The sequence below is a fragment of the Typopeltis vanoorti genome, chromosome 5 (genome assembly GCF_054136105.1).
Source record: "Typopeltis vanoorti isolate ZY-2024b chromosome 5, IOZ_Tvanoo_1.0, whole genome shotgun sequence".
NCBI lineage: Eukaryota > Metazoa > Arthropoda > Arachnida > Uropygi > Thelyphonidae > Typopeltis > Typopeltis vanoorti.
The window spans coordinates 105,937,225-105,956,727 of NC_143553.1; the positions used below are offsets into that span (position 1 = coordinate 105,937,225).

A 19,503-nucleotide genomic window follows, 5' to 3' on the forward strand; every position below is an offset into this window, starting at 1 on the left:
GAAAGAATGAAAGCCCCCCCCCCGCTGCACTGAGGAATAAACAAACATGGCATACCGTGCCACTTCATGTATCCAATAAGTAAAATGGTGGTGGTTTTACCAAGCAGTGAAGGTTATCTATCATATGCATAGATTAAGTTGGCATTCCTCCAACTAGGATGGTATCCTTTTATGGTAGGAATATTTACTGAATTTTCCAGACTCCTTTTTAACACCACATTCTCGGGCAAGGCATTCCAATCATTCACAACTCTGCATGCAAAAAACCTGCTTCTCACTCCCCTGCTCACACCCTCCTTAGCTTCCAGGGATGACCGCTGGTTCTTCCCTGATCTCCCACTGATTTCTGTAGAACTTCTCCAACATTGATCTTATAACAACCCCTTTCTAACTTGTAGGTATATCTCCCCTCTTCCCTGTCCACCAGACTCCACAAGTTGCATCTTCTCAATCTTTCCTCATACTCGACATTCCAGAGGTTAGAAACTACCTTAGTCAGTCGCCTCTGGACCCTTTCCAACATCTCTTCGTCCTTTTAAAAACCAGGTGACCATATCTGTGCACAGTATTCTATGTGTGGTCTAATCCTTATATAATGGAACAAGAATCTCCCTACTTCTACAAGTCAGTGTCCTTTGCATCATCCCCCAGAAGCCTTTGTGTTGTCCTCACAATTTTGACAATGTGTCTCCTAAATTACAGATCCTTATCTGCTATCACCCCAAGATCTCTTATTTCCTCCCGCTTCCAACAATATATCACCACCAAGCATGAATTCTACATTCCCATCTTTGTTTCCCAAATTTTAAAACCTTACATTTTGCAACATTGAACTCGTATCCCCATTCCCATGCCCATTCACTCAATTTATTCAATTCTTCTTATAAGGCCACAACATCTTTTCTACTCTTCATAGTTTATCCCAACTTTGCATCATCTGCAAACAACTGAATATCTCCATCCAAATCTTCGCCAATATAATTAACATACAAGTTAAACAGTAATGGCCCTAAAACATACTCCTGAGGCACACCACTAGTGACTTTCCTTTTCCTGGATATCGCTCCCCCATACACAACTTATTGATACCTATCAGATAGCCAGTCTCTGATCCAATGCACTAATCTAATATCCAACCCCATCCATTCTAGTTTGACTGTTGACTTATCATGCGGTAATCTATTAAAAGGCCTTTTTGAAATCTAAGTATATTATGGTGTATACCTCACCTCTGTCCAAGGAAGCCGTCATCTTATTGTAATAAGTAAGTAGATTACAAACACATGATCTCCCTTTAGCAAATCCATGCTGTCCATCAAAGATAATACCATTGTTGTCAACCTAACTCTGGATCCTAGTTCTCACCAGCTTTTCCAACACCCTAACACAACATCTGACACACAAGTAAGTCTATGAATTGATGCTTGAGTTTTGTCACCTCCCTTATGAAGCGGCACAATCTTGCCCCCCTCTAACTCCTTTGGAACTTGACCCACTGCAAGACCCATATTAAAAAAATGTCAAGGTAGATGTCAACTATTCACATTCTTATGAAAGTGACATCATGTCACATTGTGGAGTATCTCCACTATACTCCACAAAATATCTCCACTATATTTTCTGCAACAGTTGTCCTTATACCATTTTCTCCAATCAATGTCATCCTTCATAATCTTTTTTTTTTTTTTTTGCTGGCCACAAGGATTCTTTTTGGCTTCATTAGCTAACTGCTTCTTATACCCCTCACATTTGCTACCCATACCAACCAAGTCACCTGCCTTGCCTGTTCTTTTTATTCTTCATGGAATTATATTGCCTTATTTCTCATTACCACTCCTCTTGTGTTGCCTCCATACCTTTTTTCTCTGTATTGCATGCTTAATCTCTTCATTCATCCATTTCACACCTACCTTATTTAACCTTCTGACCCTTCGAATACATTTAGACATTGCTTCCACCAGATAGTTCTTGAATATCCCCCAAGCTACATTGATCTCTTTTCCAGCTAACTTTCATTCCATGCTACACCTGGAAGCTCTCTCCTGAGCTCCTCATAATCATTGATCTTGTAGTTCCACATATACGCTTTCATCACAGAGGTCCTCACACTGCTGGTAACACCCAGGTAATCACTTCATCGTCACTCTCATCAATTGGAGGGTGATTGGACACCTCATTTATAATTACATCCTCTGATAAGATGACCAAATCCAAGACCCTCAATCCTCGTGTGCCTTCTGTTACATACTCTGAGGTAGTTGTCCCTCAAAACCTCAAGAAACTCATTTTCTTTACTTCCAGTTGCTATCTCATCTTCCCAGTCTATATTGCCATAATTAAAATTGCCCATAATGATCACCCTTTTCTTATTTGCTTGGCTAATTTGATTATACATTTCATAGTCACTACCATCCACATTACCAGATCTATATCAACATCCAACCAAGTATTTCATTCTATTCACTTCTATCTCATAGCATACTGCCTCAAAACCACTGACACTATTTTCCTCTTGCATCTCTACTTTGTATGGACATAACTCTTTCTCTATCATCAGTAGCACTCCCCTTCCCTATTTACTCTTTCTTTCCTCACGAAACACATTGTACCTTTCCATCTCTATTCCTGTCAGGATGTCGTCCTCATCCAACCATGTCTCACTTATTCCAACAATTTTTGGGTGAACAGACTCAATTAATGCAACCATTTCATTTGCCTTGTTTCTTATGCTTCTAGCATTTGTATATAAACACAGCAGCTCATTTCTGGATCTATAGCTAGTTTCACTGATACCACTCATTCGATGTAATTTCTCCATGCTCAACTCAAGTCATTTCCCTTTCTCCTTATTCATCTTAGAACCCTCTTCAAATCCAACTGTTTTCTCTTGATCCCAGGTCATCCCCTTCCTTTCCTGTCTACACATGCATTCATATCCTCTTGGAGCATCCACCTTTCTCATGCTGTGCTCCTCTGTCCACCCTGAGCCTCCACATTTCATTGTCCATCTTGCACACCCATTTTCCCATTCTCTATACTCATGCCACTCACTTCATTCATAACCCCCTCTTCAATCTCTCCTGCCTTACTCTCCCACTCTTCCACATCACTTCCCACTTGATCAGATTCATTCTCTGCACGCCTCTACCTTCCAGCAGCAGCAGCAGTCTTTCTTTCTTTCCAAGCAACTCGCATTAAAACCACTCAAATGCAGTCTATCGCTCCTATACAGTTCATTTCATCCTTCAAGCTCTTTCCACACATTAACAAACTTTACTCCTTTCTCCTCACACATTTCTGCTAACATATCATTAATAATCCTTGCTCTCCGCCTCATTTCGCCACTGTCATACCCAGGCAACACGCTTACCACCTTTCCTATCACACTATTCTCTTTCATCCATCTAAGCAACCTCCTGATATCCAATCTGACGTGTTGTTTGTTCACAGTCAAGGCGTTTGTACCTATTATAACTACCAACTGTTTTGCTCACTTATTTCTCATATCCAATGCCTTAATCACTTTACTCATTCTACCTCTAGTAAAACATACCTTGTGCATCCTTTCATCCAGCACATCTTTAATAATTGAATCACCATGCAACGCCACATGCGGGTCTTTCATTACCTCTTTTATACTAACATTATTTGTTTTCATCATTTTCACTATCCCATACATATCTCAAATTTTCTTAAATTCATCCTGCATCCATTTCATCTCCTGCCTCATCCTAACCAACTCAACTTTCTAATCTTGCATCGCATTTTCGCTGTCATTCATTCTTTCAGATTTTTGAACTTTCAAACCTTCAAACTGTGTTGCACTTTTTCTTTCATTTGTTCTTTAGAGTTTCCAGCTGTCAAACCTTGCATCAGGCTTTTACTTTCATTCATTCTCTCAATTTCGCTGTCTTCCACCACATTCGCATCACTTTCATCTTTCTTATCATTGATTAAGTTTCTCAGATCGCTCGTTCTCTTTTTCAAAACTTTTTAAACATTTTTTTTGCTGCTCTTTTACACCATCCTTCTCTATCAGATGAGCATTCATGCTCCTTGCAGCATTCTCACTGCTAACACTTTCACTCATCAACATATTAGCATTGATCAAGTCCTCATTCAGCTCACACTTTGCACACATCCTCCTTCCATTTGCCTTAAATATCCACAGTTTATCTGTAATCAAATGAGTGCATATGCACACCTTACATTTCATGAAACGACTGAAGTTGAAGTTAAATTCCTGCATGGACAAAGCTGCTGCCGCCATCTTTCCTTTGCCGGTTACTACACTGTGCTCTAGTATCAACAAATTTGTAAATAAATTTAAATAAAATATCCCACACACTAATAGCACTACAAATGCACAACCTTTATAGCAACTCTTACTCATGAACACACACTTATATACTATTAATTATTTCAAAAACTTATCTGAAATGGGAGCCCTCTTTACACATACGTCTTTCACGACATGAGTGACTCCCACATTAATTTTAGACAAATTAATGCTGTCTTGCTGGTTGAGGTTAAGAGAATGCTTCATATGTCATTGATTACTCTAAAAATGGTTGCACTAACTTGTAAAAATTATATAGTACATTAACTTTCTTGCATCTAATCTTGTATTGGAATGTCTAAAGCATGATTTATCAGTCTTGACTTACTATAATGATGGTAGAAATGTATTTCTTCTATTCTCTGAGACAGATTTAATCTTTCCATATTAGCCAAGTTAATTATAGAGCATTCATGCTACTCCCTCCCTCATTTATCACATCTTGAAGTGATTTTAAAGTTTTAAAACTTTATCAGACTTTCAGAGTATCATGTATATCTCTTAGGAGTATTGCAGTATGCCTGTAAGCTGTCTCCTGAGCTCTTCCTTATCACCACCCTTGTAGTTCCATATATACCCTTTTCTCACAGAGGTCCTTACACTGCTGGCAACCATCCAGGTAATTACTTCATGGTCACTCTCACCAATTGGAGGGTGATTGGACACCTTGTTTATAATTACATCCTCTGATGAGATGATCAAATCCAAGACCCTCCCTCGTCTATCACATTTTAAAGGAGTGATTTTAAAGTTTTAAAACTTGATCAGATTTTCATGGTATCATGTATCTCTTAGGAGTATGGCAATATGCCTGCAAATTATGATATATTAGCTAAGTAATTAAATTATTGATTTTCAATTTCTCTCTCTCTCTTTAATGTTAGTATTCTAATTCTATATACCTGTGTGACAGTGTAATTATTTACTAACACAGTTTCTGATGTTGAAAGTTTTTCACTTGGTTATACTATAAATTAATGATGCCAAGAAATAAAGTTTGCACATGAAGTAACTTCATAACTGGGCTACTTGTAATGTTACTTCATGGGCAAACTTGTTTGCTTACACTTGGATAAAGGATTAAATGAAGAATACAATTTCTTAACATCTTTAATTTATAGTATATATACCCAAATGAAAAACCTTTCAACAATCCAGAGTATTTTAGTAATAAGGTGTGACACCTTTTGACTACTCATATATATAAATATGACTTTTTGCATTACCTCAACCTTGGTATCATTTCTTGGTCTGGGTAGTGGTCCTTTCCATAATGCATAGTATTATACTTGTCCATAAGGATACATTCTTTTGCATTATGGGATACTAAGGCAGGTGATGTGAAGCCATTAGCCTTTATATACAAGTAGTCCAGTTGTGAAATTACTTCTCGTGCAAACTTTGTTTGCTTACACTAGAATAAAGGATTAAATCAAGAATATAATTTCTTGGCATCTTTAATTTATAACCCTAAGAAATTCCTAAGATAGGAGAGCAGATATATTAGTAATGGATTCAAGTTTTTTTTTTTTTAATGGAAATCACCAGAATTAGAAATGATGCTTGCATTAAATGTGCAGGAGCTTTCAATTTTAGTTGAAGTTATAAACATCCTTTATTAATACATCATGGGATGTACACACTATCCATTAATCATACAAGTAACCTCCCTCCATGTTGGGCTTTCATGGTGGAGGAATCTCCTAATGATGATACTAGCAATTTTCATTTTTCTTCTGTTTCTTTTTTTTTTTTTCACTGTATACTTTGCTCTACTTCTCCTGATGTTTTTTTATTCTCTTATCTTCCAGACCAATAACATTGAGATCCATTATCCTGCCTGTGTTTGATTTGCAGTGAAACCCTTAAAAATCTGGAAAGGTGGATCTTGATCAGTGGTGCACCCAGAGGGGGGGAAGGGGCCCTGCCCCCTTAAAAGAAAAAGGAAAAAATACTAGAAAATTTTCTAAAAATCTTTTCCTAATTAATAAAATTCATCATTTTTTTATTTATGTTATGTCGTGTCTTCTATTTATGTACTACCTATGAATTAGTGGTCATTGCAATTGCAGATGCTCAGTCATAGGTTGTATGCGATGCGTATTCTCAAATCATCTACTCAACTCGCCCCTTCCCCAAGATTAAACCCTGAGTGTGTTACTGATCTTAATAGTGTGCATGCCTTGCTTTCTCCCTTACTTTGGCAAGATAGGTGGTCTTGAAATATTGGGACACGTTATATCATCTATGGGATTGCTGTAAGAGTCAGCAGTGTTGTGATAAATCTTCTTTGGTATGGTCTAGGAACAGGGTCTATGGCTCGCTGTGGTCAAGTGTAGTCCTGTGTTCCACTTATGAGTGCTGTATTGCTTCTGAAATAGTGAGCATCCAAGTTCTCACTGTGGCTCCATTGTGGGTGAGTAGTTCTGGTGCTGAACTCTTCTCCTTTTGGGTATGAGTCTTTCATCCTCAAGTATACCATTTAGTCCCCCTCAACAAGTTCCAACTCTAGTTTAGAAACTATGGACATGCTAACTGACACAAAGTATATATAATCATTTATATATATATTTTGTTATCATTTATTATTAATAAGTGATTATACATGTATATATGTGTGTATATATATATATATATATATAATCATAAATCAGGGATTTAAGTGGCCTGTTCCAGTCTCATTCCATCTTTTCCTTGATTGTCTTTTACTTCTATGACCTTCATCTGGGTAGTAGTGGAGTATCTTTTGGGGAAATCTTGAACTATCCATTCTTTCAATACATTCCATCTGCTTCTTTTGGTATTCATATCCTTTGTCCAATACCAAGTCTATTTTTAGTTCCTTATATATTTCTGTGCTTTTTTTTTTAATTGTTGCCCTTTGCAATTCACTCTTATTATTGTGGTAGTAGACTAACAGTTTTATATCAGTCTTCCTTTTCGCTTCTTCCAGTAATAATTTCTTTCCTGATACCATCTTATCACCTTTTAAATCATCTCTTTCACTTTAACTCTTTGCAGTCTAATCTCACAGCATCCCTAACTCTCTCCTTACTCCTTCTCTTTTCTTATATCTTCCTTCTCCCCTTCTGTGGTTTTTTCACCTTTTGTTAGTAACATTCACCAGTATACAATCATGCTTTTTCATCATCCCACACTTTGACAGTCACTTTCACAACACTTCTGACACTCTCTCACCAGTCTTACCTTCCTTCCACAAATCTTTACCTTCTGAAGAATAGGTCTCACACTGTACTGTCTTCATGGAGTGTGTTTTTGAGTGACTCACTGAAGAATTTGCTTCAGTGAGTCACTCAATCTCCAAAAGTGCTATATATCTCCAAACTTTTAACATGAGAGCAAAATTTTTTTAGGCTTTATTTGAATGCCATGTTTATCATCTAAATCTTATCCACTAATATGCCTTTCTGAAGTGTGGTCTAGAGCTCATGGAGTGCATGGTTTTCTTGGTGGGACACAAAAGAGTTTTACTAGTAATTAAATGTTTTTTTTTTTAATTACTAGTAAAATTAAGAAAATAGTTTCTTAATTTGTAAATTTTCAGAAACAGTTTAGAATACAATATATTCAAAATCATGTTAAAGTTATTTTACATAATTCGTTTAATTTCATCTGATGAAATTTTTCATTATATGACAGATGGAGAAAGAAAGAGAAAACAAGGGGACATCTGTGGAAGTTAAGTTTGTGTGCAGTTAAGAAAGGCTTGAGAGCAGATTTTTCTCTCAAAAGAGCAGTGAGTGGAACAATCTGCCTGTTGAAGTGGTGAATGTATCCAGTGTGAATGAGTTTAAGAGAAGGTATGCCAACTACTCTACCATTTTGCACTTAAGAACAGCATGTGGAAGCTTACTTTTCGTGATAAAATATGACCCATCAGTAAAGAGTGAGTGTGGGGACGAGTAGGCTATTGAGTTATATGCTCTGTTTAAGTGGGCTATGGCCAGAAAATTTGAGTCTGAACTAATCTGCAATTGATTGTAAACCTATTCTATGATACTACCATGTATGAGTTAAGAATCAGATTATTTGGAAAGCTTGTTGATAGAGTAACAGAATGCTGAACAGTTCTAACCTCTTCAAGAATGAGCAGGATGGTTGTCTTACACTGGACAACAAAATTCATATTCATAGAAACATGAGATTCATACTTTTTTTTTGGATCTTTTGGGTGGCAAGAGGAAAAAGTGCTAGTCCCTCACTCAATCAGCTAGGTGAACAAATAAATCAGTAAGCTAAATAGAATAAACCCAGAATTGAATGAATGTTTCAGGTTTGTTCATTTTCCATTTCATATCTTTATTTAATTTTTTTTTTTTTTAATTTTTTTTCTCTAATTGAAATGATTCTTCTAGTTTTACCAGTTGGAGTACAAAAGGTTCAGTTGCAGGCCTCTTCAAGTGTGAGAAATGATCCTTAGAAGAGCTGAATAATGCACTTAACAATTTAAATTTTGTATGAATGAAAATATCTGTGGTCATGTTGAAAGAATCGAGTGTTGGTGATTATTTATAGTTATGCTTCACAATATGAACAACAGCAAAAGAGCAAGTTAATTCATTTTGTTGATTACTTAATAAATTAATTTGTTAATATTTTCCAGTTTATATCAGAGGAACAATATGGTTTTACAGCAGGAAAATCTTAGATGGATAATATATTTTCTTTATGACAGATATCTCAAAAATGGTTGCTAAGAATAAAGAACTCTATTTGATGATACTGTCCCAAGGAACACAATGTTGCAGATATTGAAGAGAGCAGGAATAGATGAAGGAATGGTATAAATAGTGCAGAGGATGGACCAGGGATCTGGGTCTAATATAAAGATTGGTCACAAACTTTTAGAGGAATTTATTACTAGCATGGGGCTCAGCAGGGATGTTGTATCTAAGATTCACTTAGATGCAGCCTTGAAGGATTGGAACAGGCAATATCATGGAATGGGTGTACCCATAGGAAAACAGATCTTACATTCTCTTCTTTTCACTGAGTCCAGCCAGTGTGAAGTGGATATAACTTTTCGAAACAGGTTGGGGACAGGTGGCTATTAGAACCATTAATGGTGTTTTACGAAATCATAAGGTCTTAAGGAAAACTAAGAAGATACTGTATCATGTGATTATAGAGAGTATAATGACCTGTGGATGTGCATGCTGGACTCTCATTAACAGCCAGAGGAAACAAGCAGAAATTGTGGAAATGGATTACTTCAGACAAAGTATGAGAGCCACCCATATGGAGATCGCCTGAGGAATGCACATGTTCAAACAGAAATGGAAGTTTAACAGCCTGTTATGTAGAGCATAGAAGCACATGCCTTGAAATGGTATGGATACATTTAGAGAGTGAGAGAAGAATGATGGCCATTGAGAATTATGAACTGATCAACTCCTGAAAGGAGAAAAACAGGAAGACCAAGGGCTGCACGAAAGGTACGATGGTTAGAGCCATGGAGAAAATGCTTACTGGATGAGGACTGGAGGATTCGTGTAGAGTGGAATCTGAGAACAGGCAACTGCTGACAAGTGAGATGCCCGCAAGAAGATTGCAGTTTCTTGCATCAGCATCTATGGAGCACAAAAGTATGCTTTTGCACTCCACATACTTGGCTTTATTGAACAAAGCACCTGATGAGGTAGTTATGGAAACAATTCAAGTTTCAACTGAAAGCAGAGGAATTAATGTCCTATTGTAGTATCCTCCAAGGCCAGATAAAAGGAATTTTATTCAGAGATGTTGGGTTAGACATGGTCTTAAAATGACTGTCTGCCAAATCTTTGGTAAATTAATGCATTCATATTTATTATGGTTAGGGATGTGCTTCATAGCCAGTGCAGAATCTAAAAATAGATTTGTAGTAACATAGTCATCTTCCTTCATTTAATCCTGTATAACAGAATATCCAGAGCATGGCTTGATCCACCAGTCCTGAGTTGCTGTATTAATGATAGCAAATGTAGTTTTTATGTCCTTCAAGGCAGTTGTTAACAGATTTTTTGGTGTATATCCATAGTAGACTAAGTTATAGGCATAGAACTTACAATTAATATGCCTTTAGAAAAACAGATGAAAGTTTCTAGATAGATGTATGGTTTTAAAATGTCATAGAGATTATACTATATATATGTATGAAGATTAGAAAAACAAGTGTTTTTGCCACGTTGGCAGGGAAAATATCCAGAGGAAGACCAAGATGTAGATGGATTGATAGTAAAAAGTGCCTTAAAAGACAAATATAAGATCTGATAATATTGGAATCTTGACAGATAATGGATTAATTTGGAGAAAAATTGTTGATCAGAAGTTAGTAATGGTATAAATTTTTCATGTAGTACTATCATAATTATCCTATACATCCCTTGAGGATACATATCAGGAATTTGTTGATGATGATATATGTGAAGAACTTCAGTTGTCTTTTTGGATATACACTGGGAATAAGGATTAAGAATATTTTAGTTGCAATTTATGTTTTGGTTTGTGGGCAGGGAATGCATTATTTGTCTATTTTTATAGAGGATGTAGCTGTTGGCTAAAAAAATGTGTGGAAGAATAACTAAGATCTATTGCAGGAATTATATTGAAGATGCTGAGATGCTATACTGTTGGGATGCATGATGGTGTTATTGCTCATATAAGTACTTACTACTGAGTGTGTTGGGGGAATAAATGCAAAAAATGGGTTCTTTGCATGGAAAGTGGTTTGTGAGTGGGATGTACTGCCTGAGTGTATTGTGTGTGTGTAGACATGTTGAATCAGTTTAAGTCACGGTTGGATGAACATTGTGCGCAATAGTGCGAACCTCCCACGATGAGTCGCTGACTCAATGGAGATCAGATGTGAATAATAATAATTATTATTTAGAAGACTTGTAGGTGCCTAGGAAAGGTAGACAGTTGTTTAGTTCTTTTTCTGTTCGCAAAGTGTATTTCTGAATATTGTCCCATGGCCAAGACACCATGCCAAATAGCAAACACATCATCCACACTGCTGGTTTTAGCATACCATTATTATGTGTTTTGTTCTCTAGATGTTCTGTATAGAAACTAGCTTAAGTGTGTGGGGGGGGTAGAGGATAACCCATTTTAGTCCCTCTGGTTGTTTGTATATTTTTACTTTCCATGTATTTAACCTGAATGTATGATGAATTTTAATATTTCAGAAATCTCAGGAAGAAGTATATTATACATGACAAGAAATTAGATTCTTATTTTAATCCTATGAAACTTCTTAAAGGCTGAAAGTGGTCAGAGTAAATGACTCTTCTCATAATGCACAGCAGTATGCATATCTGGAAGAAATTGTACTCTGCATCGTGGAATACTGAGGCAAATGATATGAAGTCACCAGCAGCCTCTGTATACAAGCAGTCTAGTCATAAAGATATATCACATGCAAATCTTGTTTACTTTTGCTTGGGGTAAAGGATTAAAATAAGAATATCCAGTGATATCCCAATTAACACTCAGGATGCATTCCTAGAAGACAAAGCGTTATACGGAATAGTGTTAAACGAGGTCATTTTAACACACAGTAAATAGGGATAGGGGAACACGTGACCAAGAGTAAACAAGTTTTACTTTAATTTTAAGTTATTTTTATATTAACTTTCTTTTCATGGCTCTTGGTGTTTTGGAGTGATACACAAGCAACGGTTTTAATTTGAAATCACTAATGGCGTTACCACCCAGAAGAAAGGTTAAACGGTCAAGAGAATGCCAAAATGTGCACTTTGGCATTCTCTTCCAGAAAAGTCCTGTTTCATCAACATTAAAAACTAGTTCAGGAGGATAATTTCCTGTTTCAGTTATGGCTCTTAAAGTTGATGGAAAGGCTTAAGCAGCTTCAGTATCTGCACTCGCCGCTTCTCTGGTGATTTGAATGTTGTAGAGGTCTGCTAGCTGCAAAGTTTTTGCTTGTGTCCTCTTTTCATTTTTGAATGTAATTAGAAATACTTCTGGCCTTTTCCATGATTATTGCTTGACTTAATGGCATGTTGCATTCGGTTTCATCATCGATCCAAATGGAAAGACATTTCTCCATTTCCTCTAAAACATTGCTTCTGAATTTTTAAAATCGTTCACATAGTAGAAGTAGACATAATACCTTCGACAGGGTGAGGCAGTCTGCCATATTGCAGTAGGCGGCATCGCTATGCTAACAATTCCTGTTAGCGTAGCAAGAGTATGGAAAGAAGTTTTTCCAAGCTTAAACTGATTAAAAATTATTTGCGAACAGCAATGACCCAAGAAAGATCGGTTGGTCTAGCAACTATATCGATAGAGGTGGACATAGCTTATAATTTAAATTTAGAAGAGCTTATAAACTGTTTCATTGGGCGATATCCCTGCAGAGCAAACATTTAATTAATATTATTATGTAATTGTTTTGCATTAATGTTTCTCTTGTAATAGAAACAAAATAGCATTTGGAGATTTTCTTATATTTTTGTCTTATAATCCATCAGGGGAAATTATTTAATTTTGCCTCAGGGCACGATCTAATCTGGCGATGAACCTGAGTAGACAAATTTAAAGTGGCTCCAATGTCAACTTGACATTCACCTTTTTCTAATTGCCTCAGCACCTGCATTTTAATGTCAAGCAAAATGCTTTTTTGTATCAATTTTGTTTTGTTTTAACCTTTCGCTGATTTGTTCGGATTCAGAAATAATCATATTATAAATGAATCAAGGGAAATGCAGTGATAAATTGAATCAGCATAAATTTAACGCTTTTTTTAGGGTTCAGAAAAAATCCACGTTAATCAGGGTAGCATTAAACTGGGTTTTACTGTAATTTATTGTTAAGTGGATTATATTTTGTAACCAATCAAAAAACTTTCAAGAGAAAGGGTTACTGAATCAGATACAGGATCTTGATCAGTAATACGTTTATTAGAGAAATGATATCAAAGTTAATCATGATGGCTGAATTTTTGTGGATGTTTTATTAAAGTTTTCAAGTGAACATAATTTTTATTGGAAGAAAGTTTGTGGGAAATAATGATTGCAAAATCTTACAAGTTAGTAAGTAGAACTGTTTCTACTATCAACTATATGATGAGCGGAATCTTGGATTTGTGAATTGGGAGGAAGTTGTACATATATCCAAGTTTGTTGCTATTTAGCTTCATAATCAAGGCTCATCATGTACATTTTAGTGCATTTAAATATCTAACATCTCAAAATACCTTTCGTAGTAGAAAAACAAACAACTTACTCTTCCTTGACATCCTAGTTATATATCTTCCAAATGGTTCATTATATTTCTATTTAGGACTATAAATTCATATCTGTGCTAATGAATCAGTTATGTAAACTAATTATACTTTTGAACAGTTATAATCACACATACTAATTAGAGAAGGTACTTAAATAAGCAATAGCACCATCATCCTACCCAGCAGTACAGCATTCGCATAACATTTAGACATAGAGCCAGAGTTTTTTATATTCTAATGATGCAGCTCTTGGAATGGAACTCAGTTAACTTTGCCAAAACTTTTTTTTTAGCCAATGATTACATAAGAAACATAAGATCAAACAAAACTATTCGACCCACCAGCTTTCATATCCAGGTTCTGAAAAAATAGCTAAATGTTCTTCATAAATATAATCTTCATGGTACTTTTAATCACAAATCCAACAATGTTTGTCCTTAAGGGAACACATAAAGGTTGTCTACTGTCATCATTGTGGCAAATGAGAATTAGTAGACCATGCTCTGGATACCTTATAGCACAGGATTAAATGGAAGAACACCAATGTGCAGAAATGAATTTGGTAAATATTTTTGATTCTTCATCAGTTATGAAACAGCCCTGATGTTAGTAAGTGTGATTGCATTCAATTTACCAAAGATTTAGAAGACAATCATTTTAAGATGCCTTTAAGCTAACATCTCTGTATAAGCTTCCTTTTAGTTGGCCTCTGGAGGGCCCTTTGCACTTGTAATGGTTTCCATAACTACCTGATCAAATGCTCTGTATTAAATAGCAAGTGTACTTTTGTGCTCCAAAGATGCTGGTTTGAAATCTAGCAAAACTGTGAAGCACAGCTATAAATTCATATCTGTGCTAATGAATCAGTGATGTAAACTAATTATGCTTTTGAACAGTTATTTTCATTGTTCATATAATAACTTGAACTTGTCAATGAAATGTTTTCTTTTCTACATCAGATCGTGCTGTAGGTGCAGTCTGTTACTTCACATTCAAAATAAGAACATAGCTATCCCATCCCTCCCCCCAGGTATGTGCATGTACACACACACACACACACACACACATTACAAGCTGTTCTTCAGATTAGCTAAATATTATATTAAATTAATAATATTATGGTCTTTGTTTTTCACATTTTTCTTGGATTTCTTTGCTATGTAATATGTTAACCCCTTTCTTATGATTGGTAGTATTTCTAGCTTATACAAATATATTGTAATTGCTTAATAAGATGGCATTATTAACAAAAATTGAGCTAAATGAACTGTTATAAATTGAGCTAGCACTTTAGTGCTAGTTCAATTGCTATGATGATTGAAACTTCTCAATACCAGTTAGTGTTGAGAAGTTTCAAAACAAAAGTTTGTGTTAAACTTGAGAATTTCCAGTGGAATGTTATGAAATGCTGAAAAGGAAGGTGTAGTCCATCATGCATTTCTTCAAGATGTCACTACATTAACTCCGACACAGTAGAAAACATACCAGAATTAAGATCCATTTGAGGGACGGGGTTAGTTCTATGGTTGGTATTTTACTATTGCATCACAATATGATTTGGATGTTGCAAAAAATGTAGCAATGTTACAATTCTGGGACTTCCTCTCTATTTGAATTCAAAACAAGTTGAATTCTCTTGAATTCAACTTCTTTCAAGAAATTAAAACCCATCTTAAAGATTAGTAATATCCATGTGGAAGAGGTTAATGTATCTGCAGCAGATGCCATTTAGAGAGTCACAGAAAAAATGGTTTTCAAACTTGTTTTGAGATTCTCTATACCTTCATCACAAAAAAAACATGAATGTCAATAGAAGTATTTTGTATATAACTGTTTGTATGCAGAAGGATGAATTGTTATTGGGAGAAGGGAATGGAAAAAAAAATCATGCAGTGGATTTTTGACAGGTCTTGTATTATATAAAGAATGCAGTGAAATACTTTTCTTGTCTTGCAATTTCATGTATATGTAAAATCTTTTGTGTAAATTTTCAGAAAACTTAGTATTAAATTTTGCTTATTTAGGTCCTGTTAGTTTTATTATCAAATGTTCATTTGCTGCTGGTTGGATATCTTGGATGATTTTAGAAACAAATTGTAGAATTAAATTTTCCTTATTTAGGTCCTGTTAGTTTTAGTACCAAATGTCGATTAATTGCTGCTGGAGTGGTAGTACCTGGAATGATTTCAATAACACAAGCTGAAATGTTTTTTGAGGTTGATGAAGATGACCCTGATTATAAAAAGATTGATCAAGAGGTGAGCACCTGATTAAATTCTTTCATAATTTGCAAAATATTAATTTTGTTTTACTTAAAAAAACTTTTATTTAAGAAATCATTAGAAATATTGTGATTGGTATACCAGATAAGTTATTAGTCATTTTCTTCCTTTGATTTTTCTTAATACACCCTCGGTCCAAAAAGAAACCAAACTTTTTGAAAATAGAAAAAACTAGTGGCGCCACCTGTTGTATCTTTTTGTTGTCAAAAGCAGCAACCTTCATTAGTGTTGTGTCAACTGTTTATGACATTTGTTTCTTAGAAGCCAAGTTATAGTGCCAAGAGTGACAGTGTGTTTTGATGAATGGTCGGCCGTCACGATATTCATGCCGTACATGACAAATTCTCGCTATCAATCGCTTCAAAATAAAACTCACCATTGACCGTTTGGCCAGGCGGAACGAATCCTTGTGGATAATGCCCTTGAAATCATAGAAACAAATCAGCATTGTCTTTACTTTTGACTTCTCGAAGCGACTTTTTTTCGGATGCCCCCTCTTCTGGTGGTCTCCACTCAGCACTCTGGCGGTTTGTTTCGGGATCATACTCAAAACACCATGTTTTGTAACCGATCGTTTCAAGGAAGTTTGAGTCCTTATGAGCGGTTTTAATGAGATCCTTGCAGTGTTCAATTCGATACATTTTTTTGGTCGTCAGTCAACTTGTGGGGAACAAATCGCGAATTCAATTTACGAAGGCCCAAACTCTCGGTCAAAATGTTGTGCACAGTTGATTTTGGAATTCCCAATTCATCTTCAATCAATCTCATGGATGATTTTGGGTTTTCTTTGATGAAATCATGCACTTTTTGGATGTTAACTTCACTGCATCTAGTTTTTGAATGGCCTGGATTTTAGTTGTCCTCAAGCGTCTCATGACCACTTTGAAATCGCTTAAACCACTCGTAAACTTGAGTACGGGATAAGCATTCATCACCGTATGCTTTTTGAAGCATTTGATGCATTTCCCTAAAACATTTACCAAGTTTAACCCTCCTACCGGCCGAGGAGGATGAAATAGACAGACTACCCCAGAATTCTTCATCGGCATACTACCTTTTATCAACTATTTACCCTCCTCTGCCATTAATCCCTTAACGCAATTTTAGAGCATTAGTGGATTAACTCTGGTGGAAGACTTTTGTGATTTGTCTTTACATATGCTGTGTTACTTGGAATTTCCTTTACTGTATTAGGATGTTTGATCGTTTATTTTTTCTGCACAATTTATATATTGTGTCTCTTTCCAAAAATAGAAAAGAGTTTCCCATCTGCCAAAATAAATAATGAATCATGAAATTACCATAGATCAACCTTTGCAATGAATATATTTTAGTAATAGTAAATTTTCTTCACTTTACTGACAATTTTTTGCAAATTTTCAAATGTTTGTTTCGTTTAAAATATTTTGTCAAATATTTATATTTTTAAATAACATATAGTGAAATAAATATGACATTTTGCTTTCTTTCATTACAAAATACCTTTATATGGATCGTCGCATTTCAATTTTAGGAATGATTTTTAAAAGTTTTTTTTTTTTATGAACAACAAATGATTATAAACTGCATTAATCGGTTTCTGATTGTGTCTTTTTTAGTATCAAAAATTTATATCCTATGGTATTTTATCAGAGACTCTTCGTCTTCTTCTTTTGTTTAAAATTGCAACAGTTTTTTTTTTTTTTTTTTGAGGATGCACATTACTACAATATCCAGTGCTTAACCACTATAGATATGTTGAAAATATAATAGGAAGGATGTCCTGTATGGAATGATTCAAAATTTATGCCAATTTTTAAGATTTTTTACTGCAACCCCCTCTCCTCACCTGGAACTCAGTTACATAACTACTTTAAATTTCTACTGGTTTGAAAGCTTTCAGATAGTATTCAAGATCTCTTATTTCAGTTTACCATTTTGACAAAAGAAATACAGCAATAATATTGTTGTATATTCGAAGCTTCTAATTCTGTACCTTTCTTTGCATCTGAAATCAGCTGTTCAGCGGTCTGTTGAAATTATTCTAAGATTTAGAAATACTATGCTATATTTTCGATATGTAAAACTGGTTATACATACTACACAAAAGAAAGTTCAGTTGTATTATTTTTGTTTCTTTTAAAAAAATATCCAAATATTACTACTTCTACTGTTGCTGGTTGGTATTTCTGAAATATGTCTTAGAAATACTCGACAATAATCCTGTGTTACTTCTTCCTGAAATCTGGAGGAAAAGCTAAAGTCTTCGATTACTGTTACTGCTTTTGAGAAACATAAGAGAGAAAGTTTCCAAAAAGTTATACTAAATTGCCTCAAGCAAGAATGTCTTGTTTCATTTTCAGTTGTTCAGACATCCTAACACAGAAAAACTGACGTTTCTTTTACAGTCTGATGCCCTATTTATGCCAAAAATGATTTATTTATTTAGAGTGATCGGTTTCACTTTTATTATCGAAAAATTCTAAATTATTTGATGCAATTATCTTGAAAAAAGGATTTCAATTTTTTAAGAGAAAAGGTGAATATTTTTTACATAAGCATTTATTTTTTGGGTTGGAGGGAGGAGGGTTAGAGATCTATTCAATCTGCAGGCACTTGTTACAAACGTAAATCACTTCGGGAACATTCTCATGCAGTTTAGTGTAAAATAGTAACAAAAGTTTAACTACTTCAATAAGGTCACATATCTAAACTATAAGAAAATTTCTTTATATCTGCTGATGTTAGAACTTTTACATAAATATTTTTTCTGGCATGAATTCTCTATCAGCTATAATGTAATCAATTTATAGATTTTTGCACTCTTGTATTGACCAAAGAAATATGTGCAGTAATTTCTTCTTTCTACTACATGAAAAATCCAGATAATAACAGAAGAAAAATATGTAGTATTTTCTTTTTCATTGGGTGAATTGACAATGTTCTTTCTTTGTGTTTTGAAATAAAAGTGAAAATTATTATTTTCTTACCATTTTTGCAATAGAAAATCTGCTATAATCATATGAATGACATTTTACAGTTTTCCTCCCACAGGAGAAAAGCAATAAGGCAATAATATTGTTCAATCTGTCGAACTTTATTGTAGTGCAAATTTCTATTATCAGACTTTGCTGTTTTCTAATAAAAAAAAATATTATTCATGCTAATTTGGAAATTTCTAATCTGTAGCACATACTGCTATGAAAATTTAATAGACAAAATTTCGGTAAACTGTATTCTTATTTACAGAAATATGTTTCTGTAAATAAATATAAATAAATATTCTTATTTACAGAAACAGATTATATGCCTTATAATAGGCATATTTGAAAAACAGTTGCATTAGGAGAGATTGTGGTACACAGAATATTTCAAAAATTAAGAAATAAAACATCTCAGAGAATGATTTACCCCACTATTCAGAATTGATTGTTTGGAATATAATTAAGGTTTTAAATCTCCTACACAAGAAATTTGGAACTTATATCACATCAATGCTGTGTGTAGTAGTGTGTTGGCAAGGGGAAAATGTTCACCATTATTATTTATAGATTTTAATTATCTATTTTATTTTATTATTTATATTTTTCATTTTTTGGTGAAATAATTTACTTGAGAGACGAAATGTTCCTTTCTGCCCAGTAATAAGCTGTAAG

The 19,503-nt window shown here is 34.7% G+C and overlaps 1 protein-coding gene across 1 annotated transcript in view; it reads left to right on the forward strand.

Annotated features, from left to right (window-relative positions):
- rg (A kinase anchor protein rugose) overlaps positions 1 to 19,503 on the forward strand; it is a 1,380,990-nt gene that overhangs the window by 866,274 nt on the left and 495,213 nt on the right. The window contains exon 36 of the mRNA XM_090393458.1: positions 15,708 to 15,844. Within this exon, the coding sequence (XP_090249584.1) occupies positions 15,708 to 15,844 (137 nt within the window). The remainder of the gene's footprint in view (positions 1 to 15,707; positions 15,845 to 19,503) is intronic.